This window comes from Chrysemys picta, chromosome 7, assembly GCF_011386835.1.
Source record: "Chrysemys picta bellii isolate R12L10 chromosome 7, ASM1138683v2, whole genome shotgun sequence".
NCBI lineage: Eukaryota > Metazoa > Chordata > Testudines > Emydidae > Chrysemys > Chrysemys picta.
The window spans coordinates 39,128,073-39,152,638 of NC_088797.1; the positions used below are offsets into that span (position 1 = coordinate 39,128,073).

The window sequence follows — 24,566 nt, forward strand, 5'->3', positions numbered from 1 at the left end:
ACGGGTTATCACACCCACAGTGCACCGGGGAGTAGAGGGGGGCATTGCCTGGCGATGGGTTGTCACCGTGAGGGGGGCATTGCCCGGCTATGGGTTATTACTTCCAGAGTGCACCGGGGCGCGGGGGGGATGTATTGCCTGGCTGTGGGTTGTCACCCCCGCCCCCCCCCCCCCAGTGCACGGGTGGGTGAGGGGGGGCATTGCCCGGCTATGGGTTATCATCTCCAGAGTGCACCGGGGGGGGGCGGGAGGGTGTATTGCCTGGCTGTGGGTTGTTAACCACTCCCCCCCCCTGCACCCCTGGGGGCCAGGCAGGTGCATTGCCCTTAACAGATTTGTATCCCCTGGAATGCACCCAGAGAGGTAGTTCCCTCAGTCGTCTCTTTTTCTGAGCTGAAAAGTGTGGAAAAAGTGAATCGAGAAGTGTTATTTCCCTACAATACAAAAATCATGGGTCACACAATTAAATTAATAGGCAGCAGGTTTAATACAAACAAGAGGAAGCACTTTTTTTACACAGTGAACAACTAACTTGTGGAACTCATTGCCATGGGGATGTTGTGATGGCCAAAAGTAAAACTGTGTTTAAAAAAACTGGATAAATTCATAGAGGTTAGGCCCTTCAGTGGGTTAGCGAACATAGTCAGGGACACAGTCCCATGCTTGGGGCGACCTTAAATATCTGACTGCCAGAAGCTTTTATTTTCTTTTAAATTGGCAAAACTGCATGATTTCATGCATGGGCATAGCTTGCCTTTTCACTGTGTTTTATTTTTCAAGCAAACTAGATCAATCCAAATGTCTCCCTCTTCTTGTTCCTCACCACAAGATGCAAAGAAAGAAAAATAAGAATTTAACATTTTTAAGATTGTTCTCCACAAACATGAGGAAGGGAGAATAACTTGGAAGATTTAACAACAGTCTGTTCAACTCTGTACCAACTCTGTTCAGTCACTGATAAGCTGAGACCTCAGACCAGTCCAGAAATGGCAAGGCATGCAGAGAGACATTCCTCAAGAACTTTCAGCATATCTCAAAATGTTACATATAATAACTAGTTATATAATAATTAAAACTGTTCTGAACTAGCTAGTCTATGTTGTGTTTAGATAACAAGTCTCTTAGGTTTGGAGTTCAGTTCAAACTGTTATTTCATCACAAATCTGATTACAACTGATTACAGGTAAAGTTTGAATTTCTCACTATATCAGGTCTTTAAAAAAAAAAAAAGTCTACTGAGAGTTGGGGTTTGTGCGTAATTTTCCAAGCATTGAGAACTCCAAATGAAAAAATTATATTAGATTCTCATGCAAAGATGTGTCTTATATAGAAATGTGTTGGACATGAATTAATTTGCTTTTTAAAAAAATCAGTTATCGGTTGGTTATGTCCTGGCTGTGTGTTGATGTCTCCTATTATCATCGCTGGGCATTATGTGAAGATCAGTAGAATCTTATAGAGTGAATATTGCTTGTTTCCTAAACTATATGTAACAGTGTCTTTTTTTCTGTTTACCTTGTAGCACAATATGCTGGACTTCGTGTTTGCTGTAGATGATTCTGTGACTTGGCATATGATGAACCTGTTAAAGAATAGGAGTCATTATTCCTTCCTAAAACTTTTTGGGCCAAAGCAAATCAGTAATATACAGAGCTGTGGAGCAGGGATTTACTACAATACTTTAGTGCAATGTAATGGTAGGGTAAGTACAATAGGTTGTGACTAATTTGTATAGATCAAATGTTTACATCTAGAATATTGGAATTACTAGCCTAGGGTAGAATCTGTTCAGGAAATACAAATTGCAGTTTGCATTTATGTTACAGTACTACTATGATAGTAGCTGATACTTGACTGATACTTTAGAACTGAAGCTTTTATTTAATTGCTTCATAGCATCTTTAATATTCAGTGTCTCAAGCTGTTTTACAAAGTAAGGTGTTAAATCCTAGAAAGCAATACAGGAGACGACATTGTGCTCAATAAAAGCAACAATTACACTCAGCAGTTAAAGTAAAGCACTTTCACAATAATAGCTGAACTTGTATTCTTTTTCTCAGCAATAATTCTAAACACATTACAGCCTTCAATGTGGGAAGGAGGCAAGTATTGTCACCATTTTACAAATGGGAAAACTGAGATCTAGATTCAGAGATTGGCCAGTTCACAGAGCAGAGTGGATTGTTTGTATTTTGATGTCCATTCAAATATGGGACATGACGTAATTGACATCTGTCTTATTTAACCTCTGATTCCCTCTCATATTAACACTGGGTGTAATTAATAAATCATGTGCCGGTAGTATAGTATTTATTCTGCCTAGTCATACTCCAACATCTGTGTCTAAACAGGTAGTGTTGATGTGTGTGTGTTTGTGCCTTTCCACCTCCTCAGTGCTGTTTCAAGTTGTTCTCAGCTTGTGGTAATGACAAGAAAATCACATTCCATCTCTTCACCAAAAGCAGGAAATGAAATGAAGAACACAGGAAAAACTACCTTGCTAAGGAATTTCAGGCTTGGGGTACCAGGGTGAGCATGGTATAAGTGACTAGTCATTCACCAAAAAACCCACCTCACTGATTTGGAGGTGGAAAGAGAGGCCCTCTTTAATGTATTTCATGTGTGTAAGTCACTTGGAGGTATGAATTATGGGCCCGATCTTGGTCCTCTTGAAGTAAAGTTTTTTTTAACTTGACTTTGAGGGGAGCAGGAGCAGCATCTTTGCTATAAAGACTTCTGTTATGACTTCTACCCATCACTCTTGCTTTTCCCTTCAATTTGTGTGATGATGACAGCTTTTGGACGGTCTCCATTCTGTTCATGCATGGTCTGTTAAGAATGGTTCTGGAGTTAACCCTGTTAGTAATCATTGGAATCCTGGGATGTACAGAAATCTGCTGTCTGTTACATTATTTAGGCAGCTTTACTTTAACTTATGATTGACAGGAAACAAACTCTTCAGAGTGAATCCTTCTAACTATTGAAATTGACCCCCCAACTCTTATAGGATTATATATTGAGTACCCCAAATAGCAAAAATTGGTGGGGAGTATTCTGCACATAACTTGGTCCAAAAATTATCATTGTTATTGTTCTGTTTTAAGCCTCCCAAAGTTGCAGAACATAGTTCCTGTTCTGCTGTGACATTCTGCCATGCACTTTGATCTATCTCAAATATCATGCCATCCAGTGTGTGCACTAGTCAAGTTTTTTCAAAACTTATGGCACTTAGTAGAAAATAATAACCATTCTATAAAATCCTTATACAAATCTATCATGCAGAGGTAGGGATCCCATCACAATTTCCTGTTAAACTTTAGGTTTTTGGTGTAGTTTCTTTGGAACCCTATGGAATTCACCGTTTCTCTATTAACCTCTTTAGAGCTTTTCCATTAAATAATGTCATATAATTAAAAAAAGACACTGACCAAAATGTGAGCTTCATTCTTCATCGTGGTTTTCTAGGCTTAATGGGGTAATGGAGGAGAATTGTAAAATTAATCTGTTCTGTATTGAGTTAGCTCTTTAAAACATACATGCAGGATACCCTTACATAAAACACAGTCAGACCATGTATAGCTGAATTAAAATATTCAAGCGATAATTGAATTTGAAAAAACTGTTATGAGAAGCAGCTGGAATTGCCTTCTCTGGTAGATTAGGATTGCATGAACTCAATTCATGCAGAATTGGGCGGTAGAGTTTTTAATGAAATACTTTAAATCTTGGTGTATAATTTACTGTGAAGGCTTCATTTTGTGATGTTACTTCATGCTAAGTAGGCATTGATTAATACTGACTACTATGAAATTCTTTAATACTATGAAATTCCATTGGAACTGTCCATTACATTTACATGAGTACTGAAAGAGTTCATCATCATTAATGTCACTGTCGAATACCAAGAGGTTTTCATACTGCTTTGCCACTTTGTACAAAATGTTGCCAATTAAGTGTATAACTCTTCTAATCACTTAGTACTAAGATCAGTACAGTAACTCCTCTCTTAACGTTGTAGTTATGTTCCTGAAAAATGCAACTTTAAGTGAAATAATGTTAAACAAATCCAATTTTCCCATAAGATTTAATGTAAATGCGGGGGGTTAGATTCCAAGGAAATTTTTGGGGGGCAGACAAAAGGCATTATATACTGTACTGTACTGTGGTAGGGAGGTCCCCCTGGCTTACCCCTGGGGCTCAGGGCTGGGGGTACAGGGTCTGGAAGGGAGTTAGGGTGTGGGAGGGCACTCAGGGTGGGGTGCGGGGTCTGGGAGGGAGTTACGGTGTGGGAGGGCACTCAGGGTGGGGGTGCGGGAGGAGGCTCAGGGCTGGGGCAGGCAGGAGGTGCAGAGCACTTACCTGGAGCACTCCTGTTTGGTGCAGGTGGCTCTGCGCAGCGCGACACTGCCCCCATGGCCGCAATTCTGGGAGCCGCGATTCTTGGAGCTGTGTCGTCCCTCCCCCTCCGGCAGGCAGGGCCACCCAGAATGCAGGGGTTTTAGGGGCTCCTGGGCTAAGGGGGCCCCGGGGCCCTGGCTTGCATCTCTAAAGCCCCTTTAGAGCATGGGCCAGAGGACTTAGGAGGAGCGGGGGCAGCCGTGCAGCCAGCGGCCAGAGAGAAGCGGCACATTCCCCTTCAAAGCGCCACTTCTCTCCGGCCTGCTTTGAAGGGGAAAGCGCCGCTTGTCTCCGGCCGCTGGCTGCGCGGCTGCCCCTGCTCCTCCTGAGTCCTCTAGCCCGTGCTCGCAGGGGTGGATTCTGAAAGGGGCTTTAGAGCTGCAGGCCTTGCCCTGGGGCCCCCTTAGCCCAGGGCCCTGCCTTCCCCACTCCCTCCCTCTCTTCCGCCCAGAAAGTCCTAAGCACTGCCAAACAGCTGTTTGGCGGTGGGGGAAGCACTGGGAGGGGGAGGAGGCGGAGAAGAGGAACTTGTGCAATGCTCCCTTTGAAAGTCAGCCAAACAATGTTATAAAGGAGCATTGCACAACTTTAAACGAGTATGTTCCCTAATGGAGCAGCGATGTAACTTCGAAACAATGTTAAGAGGGAGGACGTTAAGTGAGGAGTTGCTGTACTGTTCTATCTGTTGATAGAACTTTTATGAACATGCTTTTGAACTGAGAGTACATTAACATTTGAAACTGTTCTAGTTACTTAAAAAACTTGAAAACATATTGGGATCAGAATATTGCCATGTCACAAGAATATAGCCATCATCAACAAAACAATATAGCTACAAGAGAATTAAGTGTTGACAATTGTTTTGCAGCAATTTGAGTCACCATTTTATTGGCACGAATTTTTGTAATTTACTATTCTGTAATTTATCACTCAGTTTTCTTAAGGGTCAAGTGTATCTGGGCTAGGTTTATTTTGAATATATAATATATAATTTAGTTTTGCTTCACTGTTATTGATCATAGAGTTAATTTGTTTTAATTTTGATTCTAGAAAGGACATGTTAACAGCATATTGTCTATCTTCTCAGTCCACTTGGTCTAGAAATGATTGGTGATTTTTGAAGAAAAGGCCTTCAGCCAATTTCTGTTTGCTTTTAGAGTTCTAATGGATTTTCCCATTCTAGGTAATGCTGCTAGCAGTAGGTTCCATGGGGAGAGTGTGAACTGAGAAGTTTGAATATAAAGCTTCTCTGGTAGACAGTCCAGTCCTGTCATAACTTATTTTATCTAACGTTCTTGCTTGCTTCCACTGCTCGCCCAACCTATAAGAGATAGTAACCTTCAGTAAGATACTTATTCTGGTACCTCAGTTTCCTTATCTGTAAAATGGGGACAGTCACAAGGATGTTGTGCAAATTAATTGGTTAATGTTTGACAGTGCTTTGAAAAAGTAAGGGGCTCCATATTATCTCTTCTGTCTTCCTATATATTGCTCACTCTCTCTGCTATCTGCTAGTGTTTTCTTTTTCAGTGGGGTTGTCTGCTCTCATTAAGGTGCCTTCCGCTCCCTCCCTTCCCGGTGTATATGTCATCGCCAATTTGCTGAAGAGGTTTAATGTTGATGGATGATGGTAGAAATCAAACTGCACCCCATGAGTTGTGGGATGTTTAGCCTAAGCCGCCTTTTGGCATTGTACCAGCCTCAGCATTCAGAGCCCAACTTAATAAAAATTGAGTCCAGTCTTGGTTCTGCCGGTTTGTGCTGTGTTAAGATAGCATCAAATCCCAATAGAAGTCTCATTTTGATTTCCTCTTTTAACTGTGAAAAAGGATAAATCACCAGGCTTTCACAGTTCTAGGTGTCCTTGCAACTGAAATGTTTACTGAAAACTTTATTTAAAATGAGTAAGGGCCTTCAGAGATCATTATCAAAATTAGTTCTCGTCACATGTTTGCAGGTGTTTGATCTTTCTTTGAGTCCTTTTATCTGCCTGGTAAAATCACATCTTCAGTGTTGTGGCAAGGAAGCAGGTTTTCCTCCCTGCATTATACCTCCCATCCAGCAGGCTTAGCATGAATAGTGCAGCTTGCATCATCCCCCTGGGCTTGGTGTATCACCATCCTTCCAGGTGCTCCTTGTGGGGTAGTGGAACTCTGTCCCTAGTTATGCCATTGCCTTGGTCATAGTAAAGCTTACAGTGCCTATATATCTTAACATTTATTTCCTTGCTTGGGTTGTATAAATGTGGCAGGTATTGAAATGTCAGTGTGGTCACTTGGCAATCTTAATGATTGTTTTTTTAATGAAGTGTTTGTTTCTGGAATATGCAAATGTCTGTATTTATATGTAACAGCCTCACTTAATATTTGGTAGATTTGAGAGAGTGCCAGTTTCAGCTGGGTTACCCATTTTAACAATAGGAAATACCTTGCATTTGGTAGAATCCTTCAAAACGAAATAAATCACAGGACCAGTGTATGGGAACCCTAAATTGCAGATGCATACAGCAATAAATGGAACTTGATTGGTTTAATTTCTTGTTGCTAATACTTGAATAGCAGCTTCCATTGAAGAATCTGAGTTCTTTAGAAACACTAGTAAATTATGAGTCCTCCTCTGAAGTGAACATCATTCTCGTATTACAAAGGTGGGCGCGGAGCTCACGTTTCCTGACTCCCAGTCTTATATTGTAACCACATGGCTGTCTTTCCTTCCCTAAGTACTGTCCTAAGGAAAAAGCAGTTGGGTAAAAATGAAAGCATAAATGCAAGACTTAATATAAATCAGTTGGATTGAATTCTTATTAGAGAATTTTGATTCTTATCAGAGGAATTGCTGCTGAAATAAAAGGCACTTTTGTAATAATCCATTTATTTGCATTGCAGTAGCAACTAGACACCTCCTTCAGGGATTAGGGTCTTGTTGTGCTAGGTACTGTACATAAATGTAATGAAAGAGTCAAGTGAGTTATTTGCAGAATCACAGAATAAATAGCATGTTTAAGTATGACTGAGCAATGTATCTCTCAACCATGATTTGAAGAGACCATCTGAGTGAGAGAAAGTAGTGTGATGTCCATGCCCATTCAGTGCATTGTCTGGAGTGTCAGTAAAGGGTCTTTTTGTGTTGTTGTTAGGATCCACTGGAAAGAAAACTTCATACATTTTAGATGCCTTGGAAGGTAGAGTTCTACAAAGGTTGCCAACTCTGGTTGAATGTGTTCCTGAAGGTTTCATCACATGACAATCATTAATTAAAGATTAATCTTTAATTCCTGGAAACTCCAGGACAGTCCTGTAGGGTTGGCAATTGTTAGTGTGATATTTTCGTTTAGTTCTCTAACCAGTAAACCATTAATATTTGTGTTTACATTTTTCTTAAGAGATTTACATTTCTATGACTAAGACTTTTTTTACCAGACATTTTTACCTAATGCAGCCAGTGTGTAACAAATAATTGTGTGAGACCCTCTGTTTTGTTTTTTCAGATGATAAAATATGGCATAATTGGCACCGATGCCCTGATTGAAGATCTGTTTCACTGGAAAACTCTCTATGTTGCCGGACGTCTGCAAAAGCCGGTAAGTATCTTATTCTGTTCCGGTGGCTTGTGTCTTTGAAACACAGGAAACTACAGAGATGGAAGATGATCAAATGAGGCAGAAAGTAGATGATTTCAGTTGGTCAGGCTCTTTGAGCCACTACTGAGCAAATGTTCCTGCAAGGAACCAGTTCCACTAGAAGTCCAGTCTTTTGATAGGGAGTAAAAGAGAGTATTCATTGTCCCATATCATTTAATCTAAAACTAGGGATATTAACCCGAGTCTCTTGAGCACATTACATTTTGAGTAACTGAATTCTATTTATATAGATACGGTATTCCTAATCTGAACTGTTATGTAGGATTGTGTGCTGTTAAAAAGCTGCCATGTTTCTACCCAGGGACTGATCCATTTCAGGAGTAGCTGAAATTATTAGTTTAGTTTAAAAAACGTTAAGCACTTTGATATCTTTCAGGATGAAAGCTGCTTTGTTGTACAGGTGTTATCTAGTTCATTGTCGTCTTATAATACCTTCGTTCAGTGATACAAACTGATGCATCAGAGATGCTTGGATAGTCTGTCTTCAGGTCCGTGTCATGAAAAGTTTGATACACACTTTTAAATGAGGAGTCCTTGTGGCACCTTAGAGACTAACTAATTTATTTGGGCATAAGCTTTCGTGGACCCACGAAAGCTTATGCCCAAATAAATTGGTTAGTCTCTAAGGTGCCACAAGGACTCCTCGTTGTTTTTGCTGATACAGACTAACATGGCTACCACTCTGAAACTTTTAAATGACTGTATGCTTCAAATGTTCTTTCAGACCTCTAGATGGCAGCAGATATAAGTTAAATGGGAGAAAACTTCTAATATAGGGAGCTGATTATAATATTAATACAAAAAATCAGTTTTAAGGTAGCAATTAAAAGGGGAATATTTCAGCTCAGTTGCTGAATTCCTCCTCTCCTTTTTGCTTAAATTACTGAGTGAGGTAAGGAGTCTTCCATGTAATATGCTGGAATATATACTTAAGCATAGTCTGAATCTCCAGACTCGTAGTACATTGAAAAAAACATCTGAAAGGAGAACTCTGAATTTCCAAATGACTTCAAGTATCAAAAAAAAAAAGTTTTTTTTTTTTTTTTCATTTTGATTTATTTTTGCTACTGCTTTTGAGATATGCTGCCTTTCTATCATGTGCAAGCCTCACTTTCTGCATCCCCTCTTGACTTCAGTGGGAGTTGTACACTCATAATGGAAGGCGCAGTTGTATTAATTTAGATGGAATGTAGATACCGAAGAGTCAAAGGTGTTAGCATGACCCTGTCACTGTCCAACATTAAGCAGTTTAAAAGAAGGTTCGGGGTTTGGTATACAGTCACCTCAGCCTGCTTAGTACCATGGCAAACACAACATTAAATATCCTTTTACATTTTTTTATTGAAGATAAAGAAAGAAAAACTGTTCAAATATTTGAAATATAAAATATTAAGTAAGCCTTTCATTTTAACAACCTCTCTTGTTCCCTTTTCCTTTAGCAGAAGAGAGTTTTTGGAAAGAACCCCCCGTTTTTTGACAGTCTTTTAGGTAATATTAAAAATAGTATTAACTGTTATTTTGGGGGAAAAGAGAAGAACGTAGTTGAGATGGGCTAGAGCTGTTGCTGCTGCTGCCATTATAGTATTTTCTGGAAGACAAAAGACATGCACACGAGGGGGGAGAAAAGAACAGCAAATATTAAAAATGCAGCCTCTGTCTCTGGTGTTGACTCTCATTTGCAGCATCACTGCTGGAAAAACACTGGCACAGTACATGGTCTTATCAGCCATTCTGTGACCTGGCAAACTTGCACCAGCATTGTGCTGTTTAGGGCATTGCTTTTAGCTGCCTCTTTTTTGTCACAGGTGTACAGCAAAATATACAGTCTTGACTGGCTTAGCCAGACTCTTATTAAACAGAAGGCAGAAGAGAGAAATAAGGAAAAAGAGAAAATTAAAGTGGGGAAGGAAAAAACATATGTGGTGTAGGGATTGTGACAGCCTCACATCCTGGGTGGTGGTTGGGATTTAGATGGAGCCAGTAGATCTGGTCAACTGGGTCCTCTCTTGGCCCGGTCTGCTCAGGACATATCTTAGGATCAGGATGACGAAGGCACAATATTGTCACACTGGATCCTAGGGTCCTAGGAGATGGTGAGGGTGGCAGTCGTGATAATGAAGGTCATTCCTTCCCCTTCTTTCAGTCAGCCATCATTGTGGTAGCCAGCTTTCCCCCCCCCTCCCCCGTCTCTCTTTGAGGACCCCAAATGGGAGTGATGGGTGGAATAGGCCATCCCCTCATTATTTTATACACCAATTAGGCCTAATTTCTGACACATTAATTTTGATTCACTGATTTCCAGTCTCACACTTCTCTTGTTTACCAGGCATGATGTTAACACCGTCCTTGAGTTATATCAGTAGGCCTTTTTGAACTAATTCAGTCTTTTTGTCTCCCTTTCGTACCTTCTCCCATCACCATTTGTTGTGTATAGGCTAGTGTGACATTTTGGAACTTTCACTTTTTTACAGCTGAACTTGCAATTAGGATAAATTTGTACCTCCCCCACCAATCATCACAATGGTGTTAGACACTTGATGTTTAGGCCCTTCCATGAGAAATAGCCTTTCAAGCATATGTGCTTGATAGGTGGAAGAAATTATTGGTGTGAGTCCTTCCCATTAAGCTATTGGAAATTCTGGCTGAGTAAGGACTGCAGGATTTGCTCTTTTGCTCAAGTTTGAGCTATACTCATTGAAGCCTCAAACCATCTTTGCTTTTCATACCCGTCCAGGTCCAGAACTAAAATCTGCAAGGTTATATGCTACTTAATAGGAACGAGGAATTTTTATGCAATGTTACTTAGAGAAGTTCCAAGCAAAAACCTTTGTTCAGACTCTTTGTAGGCTTCACATTTTAGGTTGTTCTTATTGGTCACAGTTTCACTTCTGCTGTTGATCTTTTGATACAAACTTTTAAAAACAACTGTAGGGAAATTTTGTTTTATCTGTAAACCTGTATAATAAGGATGCTCTTTTGACTTCTAAATTTGTTGGTGATACAGTAACCTGGAGTGTTTACATTACAAGATCAGCATTGGATGCAAAGTAGCATGTCAAAAGCAAGTTCTCTGGACACATGGCTTGTGGCATATTAATCTTGACTTAAATTATTTTTATGGAATTCCCCATCCCCTCTCTCGTAGATGGGAGAAATTTTACAAAAGAATAACATGTTTCTAGTGTTGTGCTGTAAGGATGTTGCCTGTACTGATTCAGAACTACCCAACCTTTTCATATCTGTGTTCAGAAGCATTTGCTGTGGCTTGAATCTTTTTTGGCTTGACTCTTGCTACAAGTATTTTTTCTTACAAATAAGAAGTTGCCTCAACTGAATGTTCTTACTGTAGTGTTAATGATATCCATTAAGTTCAAATAAGGACATCTCCAATAAGGTACAAATGGCTATTTAGAAATGCTGACTCTCTTTCCCAGGCCTCTTTGGCTTTATCTCAAGACTTTATTGGCTTTTCACTCTGAATACAACATATAGTGTTGTTTAGCCAAGTTCCCATTTAGCCGTATGTTGAAGAAACAGATAAACACAATACTAGCTTCTTCATAACTGGCTTGTTTTCTTTAAGTAATTATACTAGATTTTTAAAAATTTTTTTCCAGTACTACCTAACTAGATAACGTTACTTAGAACAAGTGGCATTTCAGTGAATTTTCTGAGAGATGGATGGGGAGAAAAAAGCTTCATTAAGTATCATTCTGACATTGGGCATTTTCATGTTACGTGTGTATATATATTGCAATGTCATTGTGTGTGTATATATAGAGAAAACCTACAGTAACAAGCAAACACAACTCATAGATTTAACAAGCAAAGCAGCATGCATTTCTACAGAAACAGTTGATCTATCTAATATTAGCTTCATGTTCATAATGGTGTTTATCATACCCTTTCTGTTTGAAGCTGTTTTTTTTTCTTTTTGCTTATTTCCTTATTAGTCTTTCCTTGCATTAGGTCTTGAACAGCTTGCAAAAGTAACTTAGAGGCATGTGATATTAGGCTGATAATTCTGTATTCTTTACAATCCTTAGCATTGTTCTTTTTGAGGATTAGGCTACACAGTGAGGTTGTAAAGTCTTCTGGCAATTCACTTGTCTCAAACATATAGTCTTCATTACCTCTGACAGGGTTTTCAAGCCTTCATCCTCTATGCTTTTTAACAATTCAGCTGCTATTCCATTACAACCTTGTCCTTTTCTATATGGAAGGCTCTTTATTGCTGCCATGACTTCTTCATCCATTATTAGCAGGTTTACTTGATTAATCTGTGGTTGAGGATCTTTATTAGATCTCAAAAGAGGAATGAGACAAGATTGTGTAATGTCACCAGCTTTATTCAACATTTATACTGAGTGTTCAATTAATTGAAGAAACAGAAGAAGGTATTAAGGTGTATGGAAAGTTAGTGAATAACATTCACTGTTCAGATGAGACAGTGCTGTTGGCTGATTCTGAAGAAGGTCTGACAAGGCAAAGAATATGGTGTAGAGTTAAATGTGGACAAGACAAAAGCTGTGGTAATGTGCAACGATCCTGGGAAAATGTAAGATTCCAGTGAACGGTGCACAACCGTACAGCAGGTGAGAAATTATTGCTGCTTAGGCCGCATCGTTACAGAAGATGGAAGTTCAGATACCGAAGTCAGCACCAGAATAGCAAGAGCAAAAGGGACATAAATCTGAAGACTAAATTCTGATCCTAAAAAACTTATATTTGGTGTATGGTAAATCATGACTGTGAAACACAGACACTGAAACAATAGATAATACAGGAACTACAATTCTTCAAATTATGGTGGTGTAGAAGAGTTCTAAAAATATTATGGATAGACTGAAAAAAACGAAAAAGCATTGGGATGACTGGAACTCAACAAACACTGGATCTTATGAAAAAAATATAATTTGTAGGGCACATTTTAAGGAGTTTAGTGGGCGATATATGTCTACAGGCACTGGAAAGGCAGGTTGATGGCAGAACCCGAGGCAGAAAAAGACCTTGGATGGACAATGTGATATCCTGGGTGGTATGTATCAAAAGGACTATTCATCCACAGAGATTGGCAGAGGATCATACAGAACGAGCTGCCATGGTTGCACAACTCCAGTGATGGAGACATTACATAAGAAGAATAAATAATGCATAGGGCCATCCACTGAATGAGGAGAAAACAAAACATTGAATAGCTACTTATTAAGTGAGCACTGTCCATTCTGTGCAATGAATGAGGCAGAGGTCTTGTGGAAAAAATAATATGCACATCATGGCATACATGGAAGGGAGCCAAATTTCAGGTGCACACTCAACCTTAATTTTGCATTTTCTCACTTTTGAGCACTTGACTTTGCAACCTTGATGGTTTGTTAACATGGTCTTTTGTGCGTAATAGACCTAATTTTCAGCCCCCTAAGATCCTGGAAGGTGAAAGGATAACCTAACATGTATTTGTGTACTGTGGAACGTAGGAGCCCTAGACCAGTGGTGGGCAACCTGCAGCCTGTGCCACTTCCCGCAGCTCCCATTGGCTGGGAACTGCGGCCACGCCTGTGGATGGTCAATGTAAACAAACTGTCTCGCTGCCTGCCAGCGGATTACCCTGAATTAATCTCTCAGTGTATCTGCTTTTCTTCACATGAAATATTCAGACTAGGTCACCTGAAATTCTTTAACTTTCTCTTGAAACTTATATATGAGATGCTCCTGTGAATCAATCTCATTTTCTGCCCATTACTTAAGAAAGTTTTTTGTGTGTGTGTGTGTGTGTGAGAGAGAGAGAGAGAGAGAAAAGTCTCTGCACAGCCCAGGCCAATATTCCAATTCATTTTTAAAGATTTTGAAGTTTCATGTGTTGATGAGCAAAGTATACATTTCTGAGTTGGTAAGTATGAGTTTTCATAGTGCTTGATCAAAATTGATAACAGGGCATTGCCAGTAAGTTAATTTATCACCTTGACTAGCCCATGTTGTTGTTTGGTGGATCACATTTGAATAAGTTTGCAGGTGTTCAGAAAATTTCTTCTGTGGTTTTAAATGTTTTCAGCTTCATTTTAGGCTCACCAGCAACTCTTCCATTGTAGTCTAACACTTCATCATTGTCTTTTCAGGTCAATTTTAATGCTAGGAAAAAATACAGTAGTTTGTGGGAGAGGAAGAATCCTCTAAAATACTTGCTTGTAAAGCCAATATCTCTAAAGTATTAAGCATGGTAAATAAAAAACATTTGTCTTAAACTTCTGTGAACCAGTTTACCCTCAAAACAATTGTTTAAATTTTTCTTCACACTTCAAATGCAGAGGAAAATAAGAAAATCATATGCTGTCACATTTGCCATAGTATATCGGGACTTCGTTCTGATTTCAGCTCTGTTTTAAGGTGAAGTTTCAGCCATAGTAATCTGTTTGTCAGGCCTTTCTTTGTCCACGTCCTAACTACATAAGGCATTAAATATTGTAACTGGACAATTCCTTTCTTAGTTTCATTTACAGAATCTGATTTTGGCTGGTCTTTTTCATTCTTACTTTTTCACTCTTAAATCATATGGAAGTTCCATTAGAAACAGGTGATTAAGGTGGAGGAGGCCTTGGATTTCTTTGTACCACATTTGGGGCAAGTTGTTCGAAGGATAGCATAATGCCTGTGTTTTCAAAAATGCACAGTGCGCCAATCGCACCTACTAACTCCACTTTTCTTTAAACAAACCAGGGTTATGGCAAATAAACACATAGATGCTTAGCTGCTAAATTGTACACTCCAATGACAAGCTTTTGTGGACACAAGGTGGAATTTTCAAAAGCACCTAAGTAACTTGAGCATACAGTCCCATTAACTTCAGTGGGACTTGTACCCATAGTCACCCATTGCAAATATGCATGTAACTTTGCAGGAGCACCCACACTTGTTAGAAAATCTGTTTCTTATAAGCAAAGAAATTCAGCATTCCCTAACAGAAACAACAGGAGTGTTTACAAAGGACGAGAACCCACAGTAAGAAAGTATTCTTTAGGGAATAATCTTCTGAAGGAGCAGTTTATTCTCCGGTAGCCCAAAGTAGCTTTGTTGACATAAGGTTCTGTATTAAGATCTGTTTTATCTTGCTAACAACCAGCCTCCTATGTCCCAATACATGCATTTTCTGTTCAGGGTGTTAGGGTCTATAGTTAAGTCAAATCAACTGAAAGAACGCTGCTTTGCTTTGGAAGAGCAAACTTCTCTCAGAGGTGTATAGATGTACTCAACTTCCGAGTTCCACACTGCTTGAATGTGTGACTCTCCCATTAATCTCTATCTGATGATCACTCCATCTAGTGAAGATCCGCTAAATCGATGGCAGAGCTATCTCTGGTCGACCCTGGTACTCCAGCTCTCCAAGAAGACTAAGGGAAATTGACTGGAGAGTGTCTCCTGTCGTTGTTCACATAGCTGGAGTAGCGTAACTTAGGTTGACTTACCCCAGTAGTGAAGACAAGCCCTAAGAGGAAACTAATTTGTGTAAAGTTCTACTTCATGGATTTCCTAGCCCATCATATGGTAGATGACCAAAGAAACTGCAAGGGTGCCTGTTAAGGATTAAGGGAGAATGAGTTTCCCGGTTACCAGGAAGAGAGCCCCACTCTTATCATGTCATTCACTCCTTCCTTTTCTCTCACGTTAGTCTAGTGGGTGTTCTGTCACTTCTTGTTTCCTCATCAGATGTGTCTTTTTAACACTCACACAGAATTGCTATTTTGATTAACCCCAGGATTTGTTTCTAAAAGAGGGGAAGGCAAAGAGCTCTGTAGAAGCAAGAGGAGAGCTAATAGCTTTCACTCATTACTGTCTTGTAACTATAGGCTATTAATACTGAAAAGGGAATATCTACGTAGAAAATGAACACTCTCTAGGCTTAATTAATTACATCATAATGATGTGAATGATTTTAAATAAATGTAGTTTATTTTTACACACTGGATTGAGTAATAATTCTTGATCTTTCTTCAGTGGTATTTTCCTGATGAAATCTTGCTCCCAAATACTTTGATTTTTTTCAGGTGAAAATACTGACACAGAATGAAAATGGCAAGCTGCAGGCTGCCCTACTTAGCAATCTGAAGAGTGCAGTCACAGCAGCCTTTCTCATGTTGCCAGAAAGTTTCTCTGAAGAAGACCTCTATATGCAGATTGCAGGACTCTCCTACTGTGGTTAGTATATGTATTTAAAGCTTCTCTTGAGAGAAAAAAGTCTTTGATGGGACTTCATACTTTATAGTTTGAGAAATAATAATAATAATACCATAAATAATAGGAAGTCTAATATATGGTAAACTCCAGAATAGAAGTGACTCAGTGAGGCTGTGACTAATCATACATTTGTTGAGCTAAGGAAGGCTGTGTAAGGTCTGATCCTGCATTTGAATGCAGTGTGAGTTTTGCTATCAATTTCAACTGGAACAAGGTTCCACCATACTGCATTGTGCCTACAATATTTCATGCTCCAGTAACTTCATGAGCGTTTAGTTCCAAAGGAGATATTGGGATGCCCTTTAGGTAAGGCTGAGTGATAGTTGCTGTGTTTCAGGAGACCTAGAAAACACACTTGAGAATTTAGTTTGTGCCTGTAGATAACACTGGTCTACAATTTTTGAGAAGTCATCTTCTTCAAGAGATAAAATGTGCTATTTATTATGTATTTTGATGTGCTGAATTCAAATATGACAATTAAAACAACTGATTGGCTACTGTTTCTAAGATATTTAAGTTTTTACATTTTATGTCTATGTATATTGTGTAGATAGTAGAGTTTTAATCATACATTGTAAACCTAGGTCTTTTCATGTGTTTATGGTTGCTTTACATGATAATATTTCACCTGTCCTGTTTATGTAACACTTTAAAAATCAGCAAAAGGGTTATATCAATAAAATTTATTATGAAACAAAAGGCAAAAAACTATTCTGTACATAGTTTAGTCCTATTCAGTGTCTACTCGGCGCTTCTTGGCTTGTCTCTTGTATTCATTAAATGGAGCATCTCTTGTCACTGTCCAGCAATAGTCTGCAGGCATTGATGAGCTCCATTTGCCCTGATAGCGTTTCTCCATCGTTGCAATGTCTGGTGAAATCGCTCGCCGTGCTCGTCGCTCACTTGCTCCGCAGTTCGGTGGAAAAAAATGTAGATGAGAGTGCAAAAAATGTATCTTTAGTGACATCTTGCAACCAAGGCTTTTGTATGCCTTGAGGAGCTTTTCCACCAACAACCTGTAGTTGTCTGTCTTGTTGTTTCCGAGAAAATTTATTGCCACTAACTGGAAGGCTTTCCATGCCGTCTTTTCCTTGCCTCGCAGTGCATGGTCAAATGCATCATCTCGAAGAAGTTCACGAATCTGAGGACCAACAAAGACACCTTCCTTTATCTTAGCTTCACTTAACCTTGGAAATTTTCCAAGGAGGTACTTGAAAGCTGCTTGTGTTTTGTCAATGGCCTTGACAAAGTTCTTCATCAGACCCATCTTGATGTGTAAGGGTGGTAACAAAATCTTCCTTGATTCAACAAGTGGTGGATGCTGAACACTTTTCCTCTCAGGCTCCAATGACTGTCAGAGTGGCCAATCTTTCTTGATGTAGTGGGAATCTCTTGCACGACTATCCCATTCACAGAGAAAACAGCAGTACTTTGTGTATCCAGTCTGCAGACCCAGCAAAAGAGCTACAACCTTCAAATCGCCACAAAGCTGCCACTGATGTTGGTCATAGTTTATGCACCTCAAAAGTTGTTTCATGTTGTCATAGGTTTCCTTCATATGGACTGCATGACCAACTGGAATTGATGGCAAAACATTGCCATTATGCAGTAAAACTGCTTTAAGACTCGTCTTCGATGAATCAATGAACAGTCTCCACTCATCTGGATCGTGAACGATGTTGAGGGCTGCCATCACACCATCGATGTTGTTGCAGGCTACAAGATCACCTTCCATGAAGAAGAATGGGACAAGGTCCTTTTGACGGTCACGGAACATGGAAACCCTAACATCACCTGCCAGGAGATTCCATTGCTGTAGTCTGGAGCCCAACAGCTCTGCCTTACTCTTGGGTAGTTCCAAATCCCTGACAAGGTCATTCAGTTGACCTTGTGTTATGAGATGTGGTTCAGAGGAGGAGGATGGGAGCAAATGTGGGTCCTGTGACATTGATGGTTCAGGACCAGAAGTTTCATCCTCTTCCTCGTCTGACTCAAGTGAGAATGATTCTGGTGCATCAGGAACTGACAGTTCTTCTCCGTGGGAAACTGGGCGTATAGCTGATGGCATGTTTGGATAATGCACAGTCCACTTTTTCTTCTTTGACACACCTTTCCCAACTGGAGGCACCATGAAGAAGTAACAATTGCTGGTATGATCTGTTGGCTCTCTCCAAATCTTTGGCACTGCAAAAGGCATAGATTTCCTTTTCCTGTTCAACCATTGGCGAAGATTTGTTGCACAAGTATTGCAGCATATGTGTGGGGCCCACCTCCTGTCCTGATCTCCAATTTTGCAGCCAAAATAAAAGTGATAGGCTTTCTTAATCAGAGTGGTTATACTGCGCTTTTGTGATGCAAAAGTCACTTCACCACAAACATAGCAGAAAGTTATCTGCACTGTTCACACAAGTACGAGGCATCTCTGCTCACTTTGGCTAAACAGAAATGTGTCCCTTTGCAAAATCAAACACTGACAAATAAGAGAGCATGACACTGTATGATTTCTAGAGCTGATATAGGGCAATTTGTTCAGCAGAGTGATGTAAGCTTCGTTATGATTGCATCATCCATGACTTCTAGGAATAACATGATGCAATTCATATCATGTATGATGCAATACCAGCTTCTGATTGCATCATTCATTGTTTTGCCTAAAAAGCAAGTACTGTCCAAACCCAGTCATAGATTTATTCCTAGATCCAGTCAAAGATGTATTTTAGTCATTTCTGGTTTAAATTGAGATCCCTTCCCTTTATAACTCACTTATCCTCCGCCATTCCCAAGTCAAGGGTCGTATATACTGACCTAGTAGCATATCTTGAAAACTAGAGCCAATCAACAATTTTAAGCATCATTTTCGTTCTCAGTGACCCAGAATTAGTAAAGTGTGATTACATTTATTTCAGAAGCATTTTGGCTGTAGAGCAGTGTAATAAGGGCATGAGCTTGTTCTTATGTTACTGTGGGCTATCTCAACGTACTTTTGTTCTTAATATTTCAAAGACCAGGAAATACACTTGGTGCTCTTTTCCACTGTGTAAGGTCTATCTAGTCAGTATTCTGACAGATGCTAAAGAGATTTATTGTTCATCATCAAATATTATGTTTTGTGATCAAATTCTTCTGCAACTTATTTTTTATCAAAAGCTTTTTCTAAAAATGTAGTTGCCATTTTAATTATGGAAATCCTGTTCAAGTTCGCAGTTATCAGTTTTTAAAACAATCCATCCTCATGTAATTTTATATTCCCTCTTGCAATCTTCTAATATTTTGGAAGAATGGAATAGAGAAGAGTTTATTCATAACAGAAGTTTTAATTTAAAAGACTTCAAAGCACTCCACAAGTTATATATGAATCACTTCACTCACGACTGAAATGCAGCGCCCTCTGGGGTGAAAAGTGTTATGCATTGAACCATCACAAAGTGAAAAAAGGATACCGTATCTAAGTGAAATGGTAAAGGGTGTTTTAGCTAGGCACACTTACTGGTGGGTTACATAATCACCCCAGTTGGCATCTGACCGAGTCTCCTCTGAAAAGTGCTGTGGGATTTGCACTGACCGTAAGTGGTCAGGATAATTCTTGTCTATCGTAAGTAACGACACAGTTAATAGAAAAGTGGGAGATCAGTTATTTGATTAAAAAAATTTGGAACTGGCTTTACTGCCTGAATAAAATTTGAAGTGGTAACATTCCAATTTTGGGATGTTTGAGAAAATAGGTGAGTGTTGATGAGGTGTTTATGGACAGCATTTGCTTTGTTGCTATTGTACTCAAACTTGACTGTTTTCACAATCCCAGTAGATCAAACTAGTTTTATATATCGCCTGCTCAATTGCTTTGAGACAACCAGTATCTTACATGGTATATTTGACACTGATGTTTTGTATTTCTTTACCTAATAAAGTTGTTTATGAGCTTTATGGAGTTACTTTTTAAACCCCTGAAACACACTGCATCTTGGGCAGACAGTGATTGTAAGTTCTGCTGTGCTTGGCATGACAGGGCTTTGTTTTGCTCTCAGCTAGAGCCATTTACTTGGACTATTTCTTTGGAGGCTGTGGGCGAACAGGCTAAGGAGAGCACAGTATCCATTAAACTAAATAATAAAACTAAATTGCTGCCTTGCAGTATTCAGCTCTTAAGTGTGGGGAAACAAAAATTGATTCAAGATTTTGTTGCTGTTCACATAATACTATTAGCTGTGCCTTAATTCAAATCAGAGTGAGTTCTGTCTCCTGGATGGTTGTTTTGGAGACTGAGTGCAGTATGATGAGGCTATTCCTGTTTGGACCCTTTAGGCCAGAGGTTCTTAACCAGGGTACGTGTACCCCTGAGGGTACACAGAGGTCTTCCACGGGGTACATGAACTCATCTAGATATCTACCTAGTTTTACAACAAGCTACATAAAAAACACTAGTGAAATCAGTACAAACTAAAATTTCATACAGACAATGACTTGTTTATACTGCTCAATATACTATACACTGAAATGTAAGTATAATATTTATATTCCAGTTTATGTATTTTATAATTGTATAGTAAAAATAGAAAGTAAGCAATTTTTCAGTAAGTGTGCTGTATTTTTATGTCTGATTTTGTAATCAAGTAGTTTTTACGTTAGGCGAAACTTGGAGGTGTACAAGGCAAATCAGATTCCTGAAAGGGGTATAGTAGTCTGGAAAGGTTGAGAGCCACTGCTCTAGGCACTTCCATATTACAAGTAATATCAGTCTTGCAGTAGAAAGAACTAAGAAATGGTGTGTAGTGCTTAACAGAAGAGTCTTACCTGTGAAAAAGAGCAGTGGGACTAGGGGGCAGGGCAAATGTTTGATCAGAGCGGGTGAGCATATATATATTAGTGGTTATGATCACGAAGGCATGAAATGATGCAACAGGTAGAAAAATTACCATGTCTATGATATACTTACTAGTGTCTTCATTTCTGAGAGGAGGATAGAAGAGAAAAATGGTAGCTGAAAGATGAATCAGTGTGCAGAGCTGGGGGTGAGGTGTGAGGGTCAGAGGGCACGCATGGCCAGCGGGCATGTGGAGCAGCAGGGCCTGCTAAGAAAGAAGCCCCGAACTTTGCACCTCATGGATGTAGCAGGAGAAAATTTTATCCTGCTGTAAATGGAGGAGGGAGAGGACAAGTGACAGGAAGGATGTGATGATTAGAAGCAGCAGGAAGAGGGGGGGGAAGGAGCTGCAGAGCTGGCCAAGTGGGTCTGCTATGCATTGAAACCCATTGATTGGATTAGGAACTACATGGATTGACTATCCAGTATGTATTGAAAAAGGAAATTGGGGGGTGATGGAAATGAGTAAAAGTGTAAATTACAGATACTAAAATACAGATATTCAGTCCTGTGTTGTGTTAAAGTACGTTACAAAGCATTTCATTCCTAGAGAAATGTGACACTAGTCATGTGATGCTGACTATGGTCTAAATTCAGCCCTCAGATACATGCATGCACTTGCCATTGACTTCTGTGCAAACCATTTGCTCTCTTCCTCTGGTATTTTTAAAGTGCTTATCTCAGGATCTAAAGCACCAGCACTACTCAGTATAACTTTACGCTTGGCTGTTTGTTAAGATTGTCATGTGAGAGCTAAGAACTTCATTTGTTAAGGATTTGGGCTTTTCAACCATCTTAGAGAGATGGGATTGACTTAGTGGTGTGGTGTTTTTTTTTAATTAAGTAAAAATGTCAGCACAGTGGGCTAGTGGAAGCACAGTATGGTGTGAACCAGATGCCATCTCTAGGCTATTCTCCTTGAGCTGGCAGGTGTCTGGAAAGTACTTCATTATTAGAAGACAATCCTCATTGAGGAGTGCATGTGGCTTTGGAATAATCGGAGCATAAACAGCTTCAGATGATTGGTATCTAATTCTATGCCATGTTAATCCCCTGTGGGTTCCATGGCTTTGTGTTCTCTGTTTCTGATTTTTGTCAGTTAACTATTTTTCTTTCTTTGGTTTAGGTGATTTCAGAATGATAATTGGAGAAGACAGGTCAAAGGTGCTAAACATAGTGAAACCGAATGTGCCCCATTTTCAGAAGCTCTACAGTAACATATTACAGGAGTGCCCTCAAGTGGTGTATAAGCACCAGCTGGGCAGGCTAGAGGTAAATGGTTTACATTGTACGTTTTAAACCCACAAGTGGAATTGCTTTATTACTTAAACAGAGAACAGGAATTGCACAATGTGCCAGTGTGAATTTCTCTGTTTTTTCTCGTTTACATTTATTATATTTCTGTTACTCAACTACTTCCAGCAATTAGCAGACTTGGCACAAATACCAGTCTATAAGAACAAGGTTTAGCTCTCATGCACAGTAAGCTGCCGTTCAACGTCTCATTGGGTATTGCTGCTGAATGAGGGAGTCTTGGCAAGGGGGAGGAGGCCGGTTTAAAACAAGTGGCTTAATGACTGCCATTCAGAAGCAGCAGATTATGGAGTGTGATGGCCAAAAACAGGTGGTTTGCAACATAGAATTGGACAATAAATAACTTATAGGTATTACTATCTGCAACCAAATTAGCCTAGGTTTCAGTGAATCCAGAGAAGTTTGAGTTCTAGCCACACAGTTCAGTGAACCAAACCCAAACTGAGTCCTGGCATCATCCCATACTCCAGATGTCCATCCCCGGAATTCAGGTAGCCTGAGAAGGTCCTGGAGGAAGTGGATGACCAAGAATAACACTTTGGCTTGAAAGTGTATCATCAGAGCAGAAAGTACCAGATGAAAATGCTGGCCCTTTTGAATTACCCCCTCATCCCATGTTGCAGGCGATTGTGGACTTGCATAACAACACTAGGGTGTGTGTTCCTGTCCAATCTGTTCACTCAGCCCTAGTGTGCACGTTCTTGTGTACATTCTAAAGATTGTTGAAATATAGCAATCAAAACCATACGTTGCAGATCAGTAACAGTTACCTCATCTCAGTTCAGTGCATGGAGGAACTTTGCAATGGAATAAGTATTTTAAGTTAACTGTTGCTTTGAAGAATGGAATCTCTTATTTGGGATGAGAAGTGTTTTTTTTTTTTTTAAATTACTAGTAAGTTCAGAAAATAAAAAACTGAAAAATGTTGAGCAAAGGGTGTTCACCAAAACATTTCCTTCAAGTTACATAAGCCAGACATGATGCAAAGTTTAATGCAGATGAGAGAGAGAGATTTTTCAAACAGTTTTAATGAAAACTAATTGTAAAATAGTGAGAATTCCTATATATGACATTAATAATTTTGCTCAATGCTTGAACATATTCAGCACATGGAATATTCAGCACAGTTCCATGGTCTTTGAGACTATATTTGTTTTCTGCATTTATTTTATTTAAGAGTAATTTGAGTAAATTAAAAATACATATATGCAATTGTGTTAACTTGCTTGCACTATCAGCAAGATAGCATGTGCAAATTGGATGGCTACCTAAAAATTGACTCTTGCGCTTAGGTTGTCTTTCAAGGTAATGGTTGAGATTATGCTCTGGAAAAGCAGTGGGAGCTCTCACTTCTGTTGCCCACGACTCCGTATGTGCATTATCTTTCTGCATATATATGAAAATTTGTAGCTTTATGATCAACACAGCTTTAGCAGGGACCAAAGATAGCCAAAACCATCGGTGCTCACTTTGGAAACGTGTGGATTTTGTGTTAACCATCTTTAATACATGTGACTGAGTTCACAATTTTCCTTGTTTTTTGTGTTTGTAATGTTCAGATCGATAAAAGTCCAGAAGGTCAATTCATGCAGCTAATGGCTTTGCCGAGGACTCTTCAACAAAAGATAACTTCTTTTGTGGACCCTCCTGGGAAGAACAGAGATGTGGAAGAGGTTTTACTGAAAGTGGCCCATGACCCTGACTGTGGATTAGTGGTACATCAGGGTAGGTCTGTGGATGCATGAGAGGCAGTCTCTGATTGGAAGTGATATATTTAAGAATTAGTTTTATTATACTACATGGAAACAGCTTAAGAGAATCCAGCCCATCAATTTAGAGTGGTAGAGGCAGAAGAGAGAAATTACAATTCGGAGATGTTACATTGTACCCAAATGCTTAATTTTAGGATACAGTAGATGCAAACACGTTCTCAAAAAACTTCATGTTTGTATATCAACTTCCACTTGTCCAAATTAACATGAAAAAATATAAAGTTCCCATTTCAAATCCTAAAAGAAATCATTTTAAACAGAAACTTGGTTGAATTAGAACATTTAATTTTCTGGTTGCCTGAGAGGACTATCTTCCCTGTGAGAACAAATGCATAGTTTCAATCAAATATTG

The 24,566-nt window shown here is 39.4% G+C and overlaps 1 protein-coding gene across 16 annotated transcripts in view; it reads left to right on the forward strand.

The window, feature by feature from the left end:
- TAMM41 (TAM41 mitochondrial translocator assembly and maintenance homolog) overlaps window positions 1-24,566 on the forward strand; it is a 166,539-nt gene that overhangs the window by 383 nt on the left and 141,590 nt on the right. For 15 of the 16 annotated variants that reach the window (XR_010589435.1, XR_010589434.1, XR_010589433.1 and 12 more), the window contains exons 2-6: window positions 1,523-1,702; window positions 7,886-7,978; window positions 16,078-16,228; window positions 22,255-22,400; window positions 24,002-24,167. Coding sequence is in view for 7 of the 16 variants with exons in the window: in XM_005309066.5 (XP_005309123.1) it covers window positions 1,523-1,702; window positions 7,886-7,978; window positions 16,078-16,228; window positions 22,255-22,400; window positions 24,002-24,167 (736 nt within the window). In the remaining 9 variants the exon portion in view is untranslated. Of the gene's footprint in view, window positions 1-882; window positions 1,184-1,522; window positions 1,703-7,885; window positions 7,979-16,077; window positions 16,229-22,254; window positions 22,401-24,001; window positions 24,168-24,566 lie in introns of those variants that run through there. The other variant, XM_065553116.1, reaches the window with a different exon arrangement.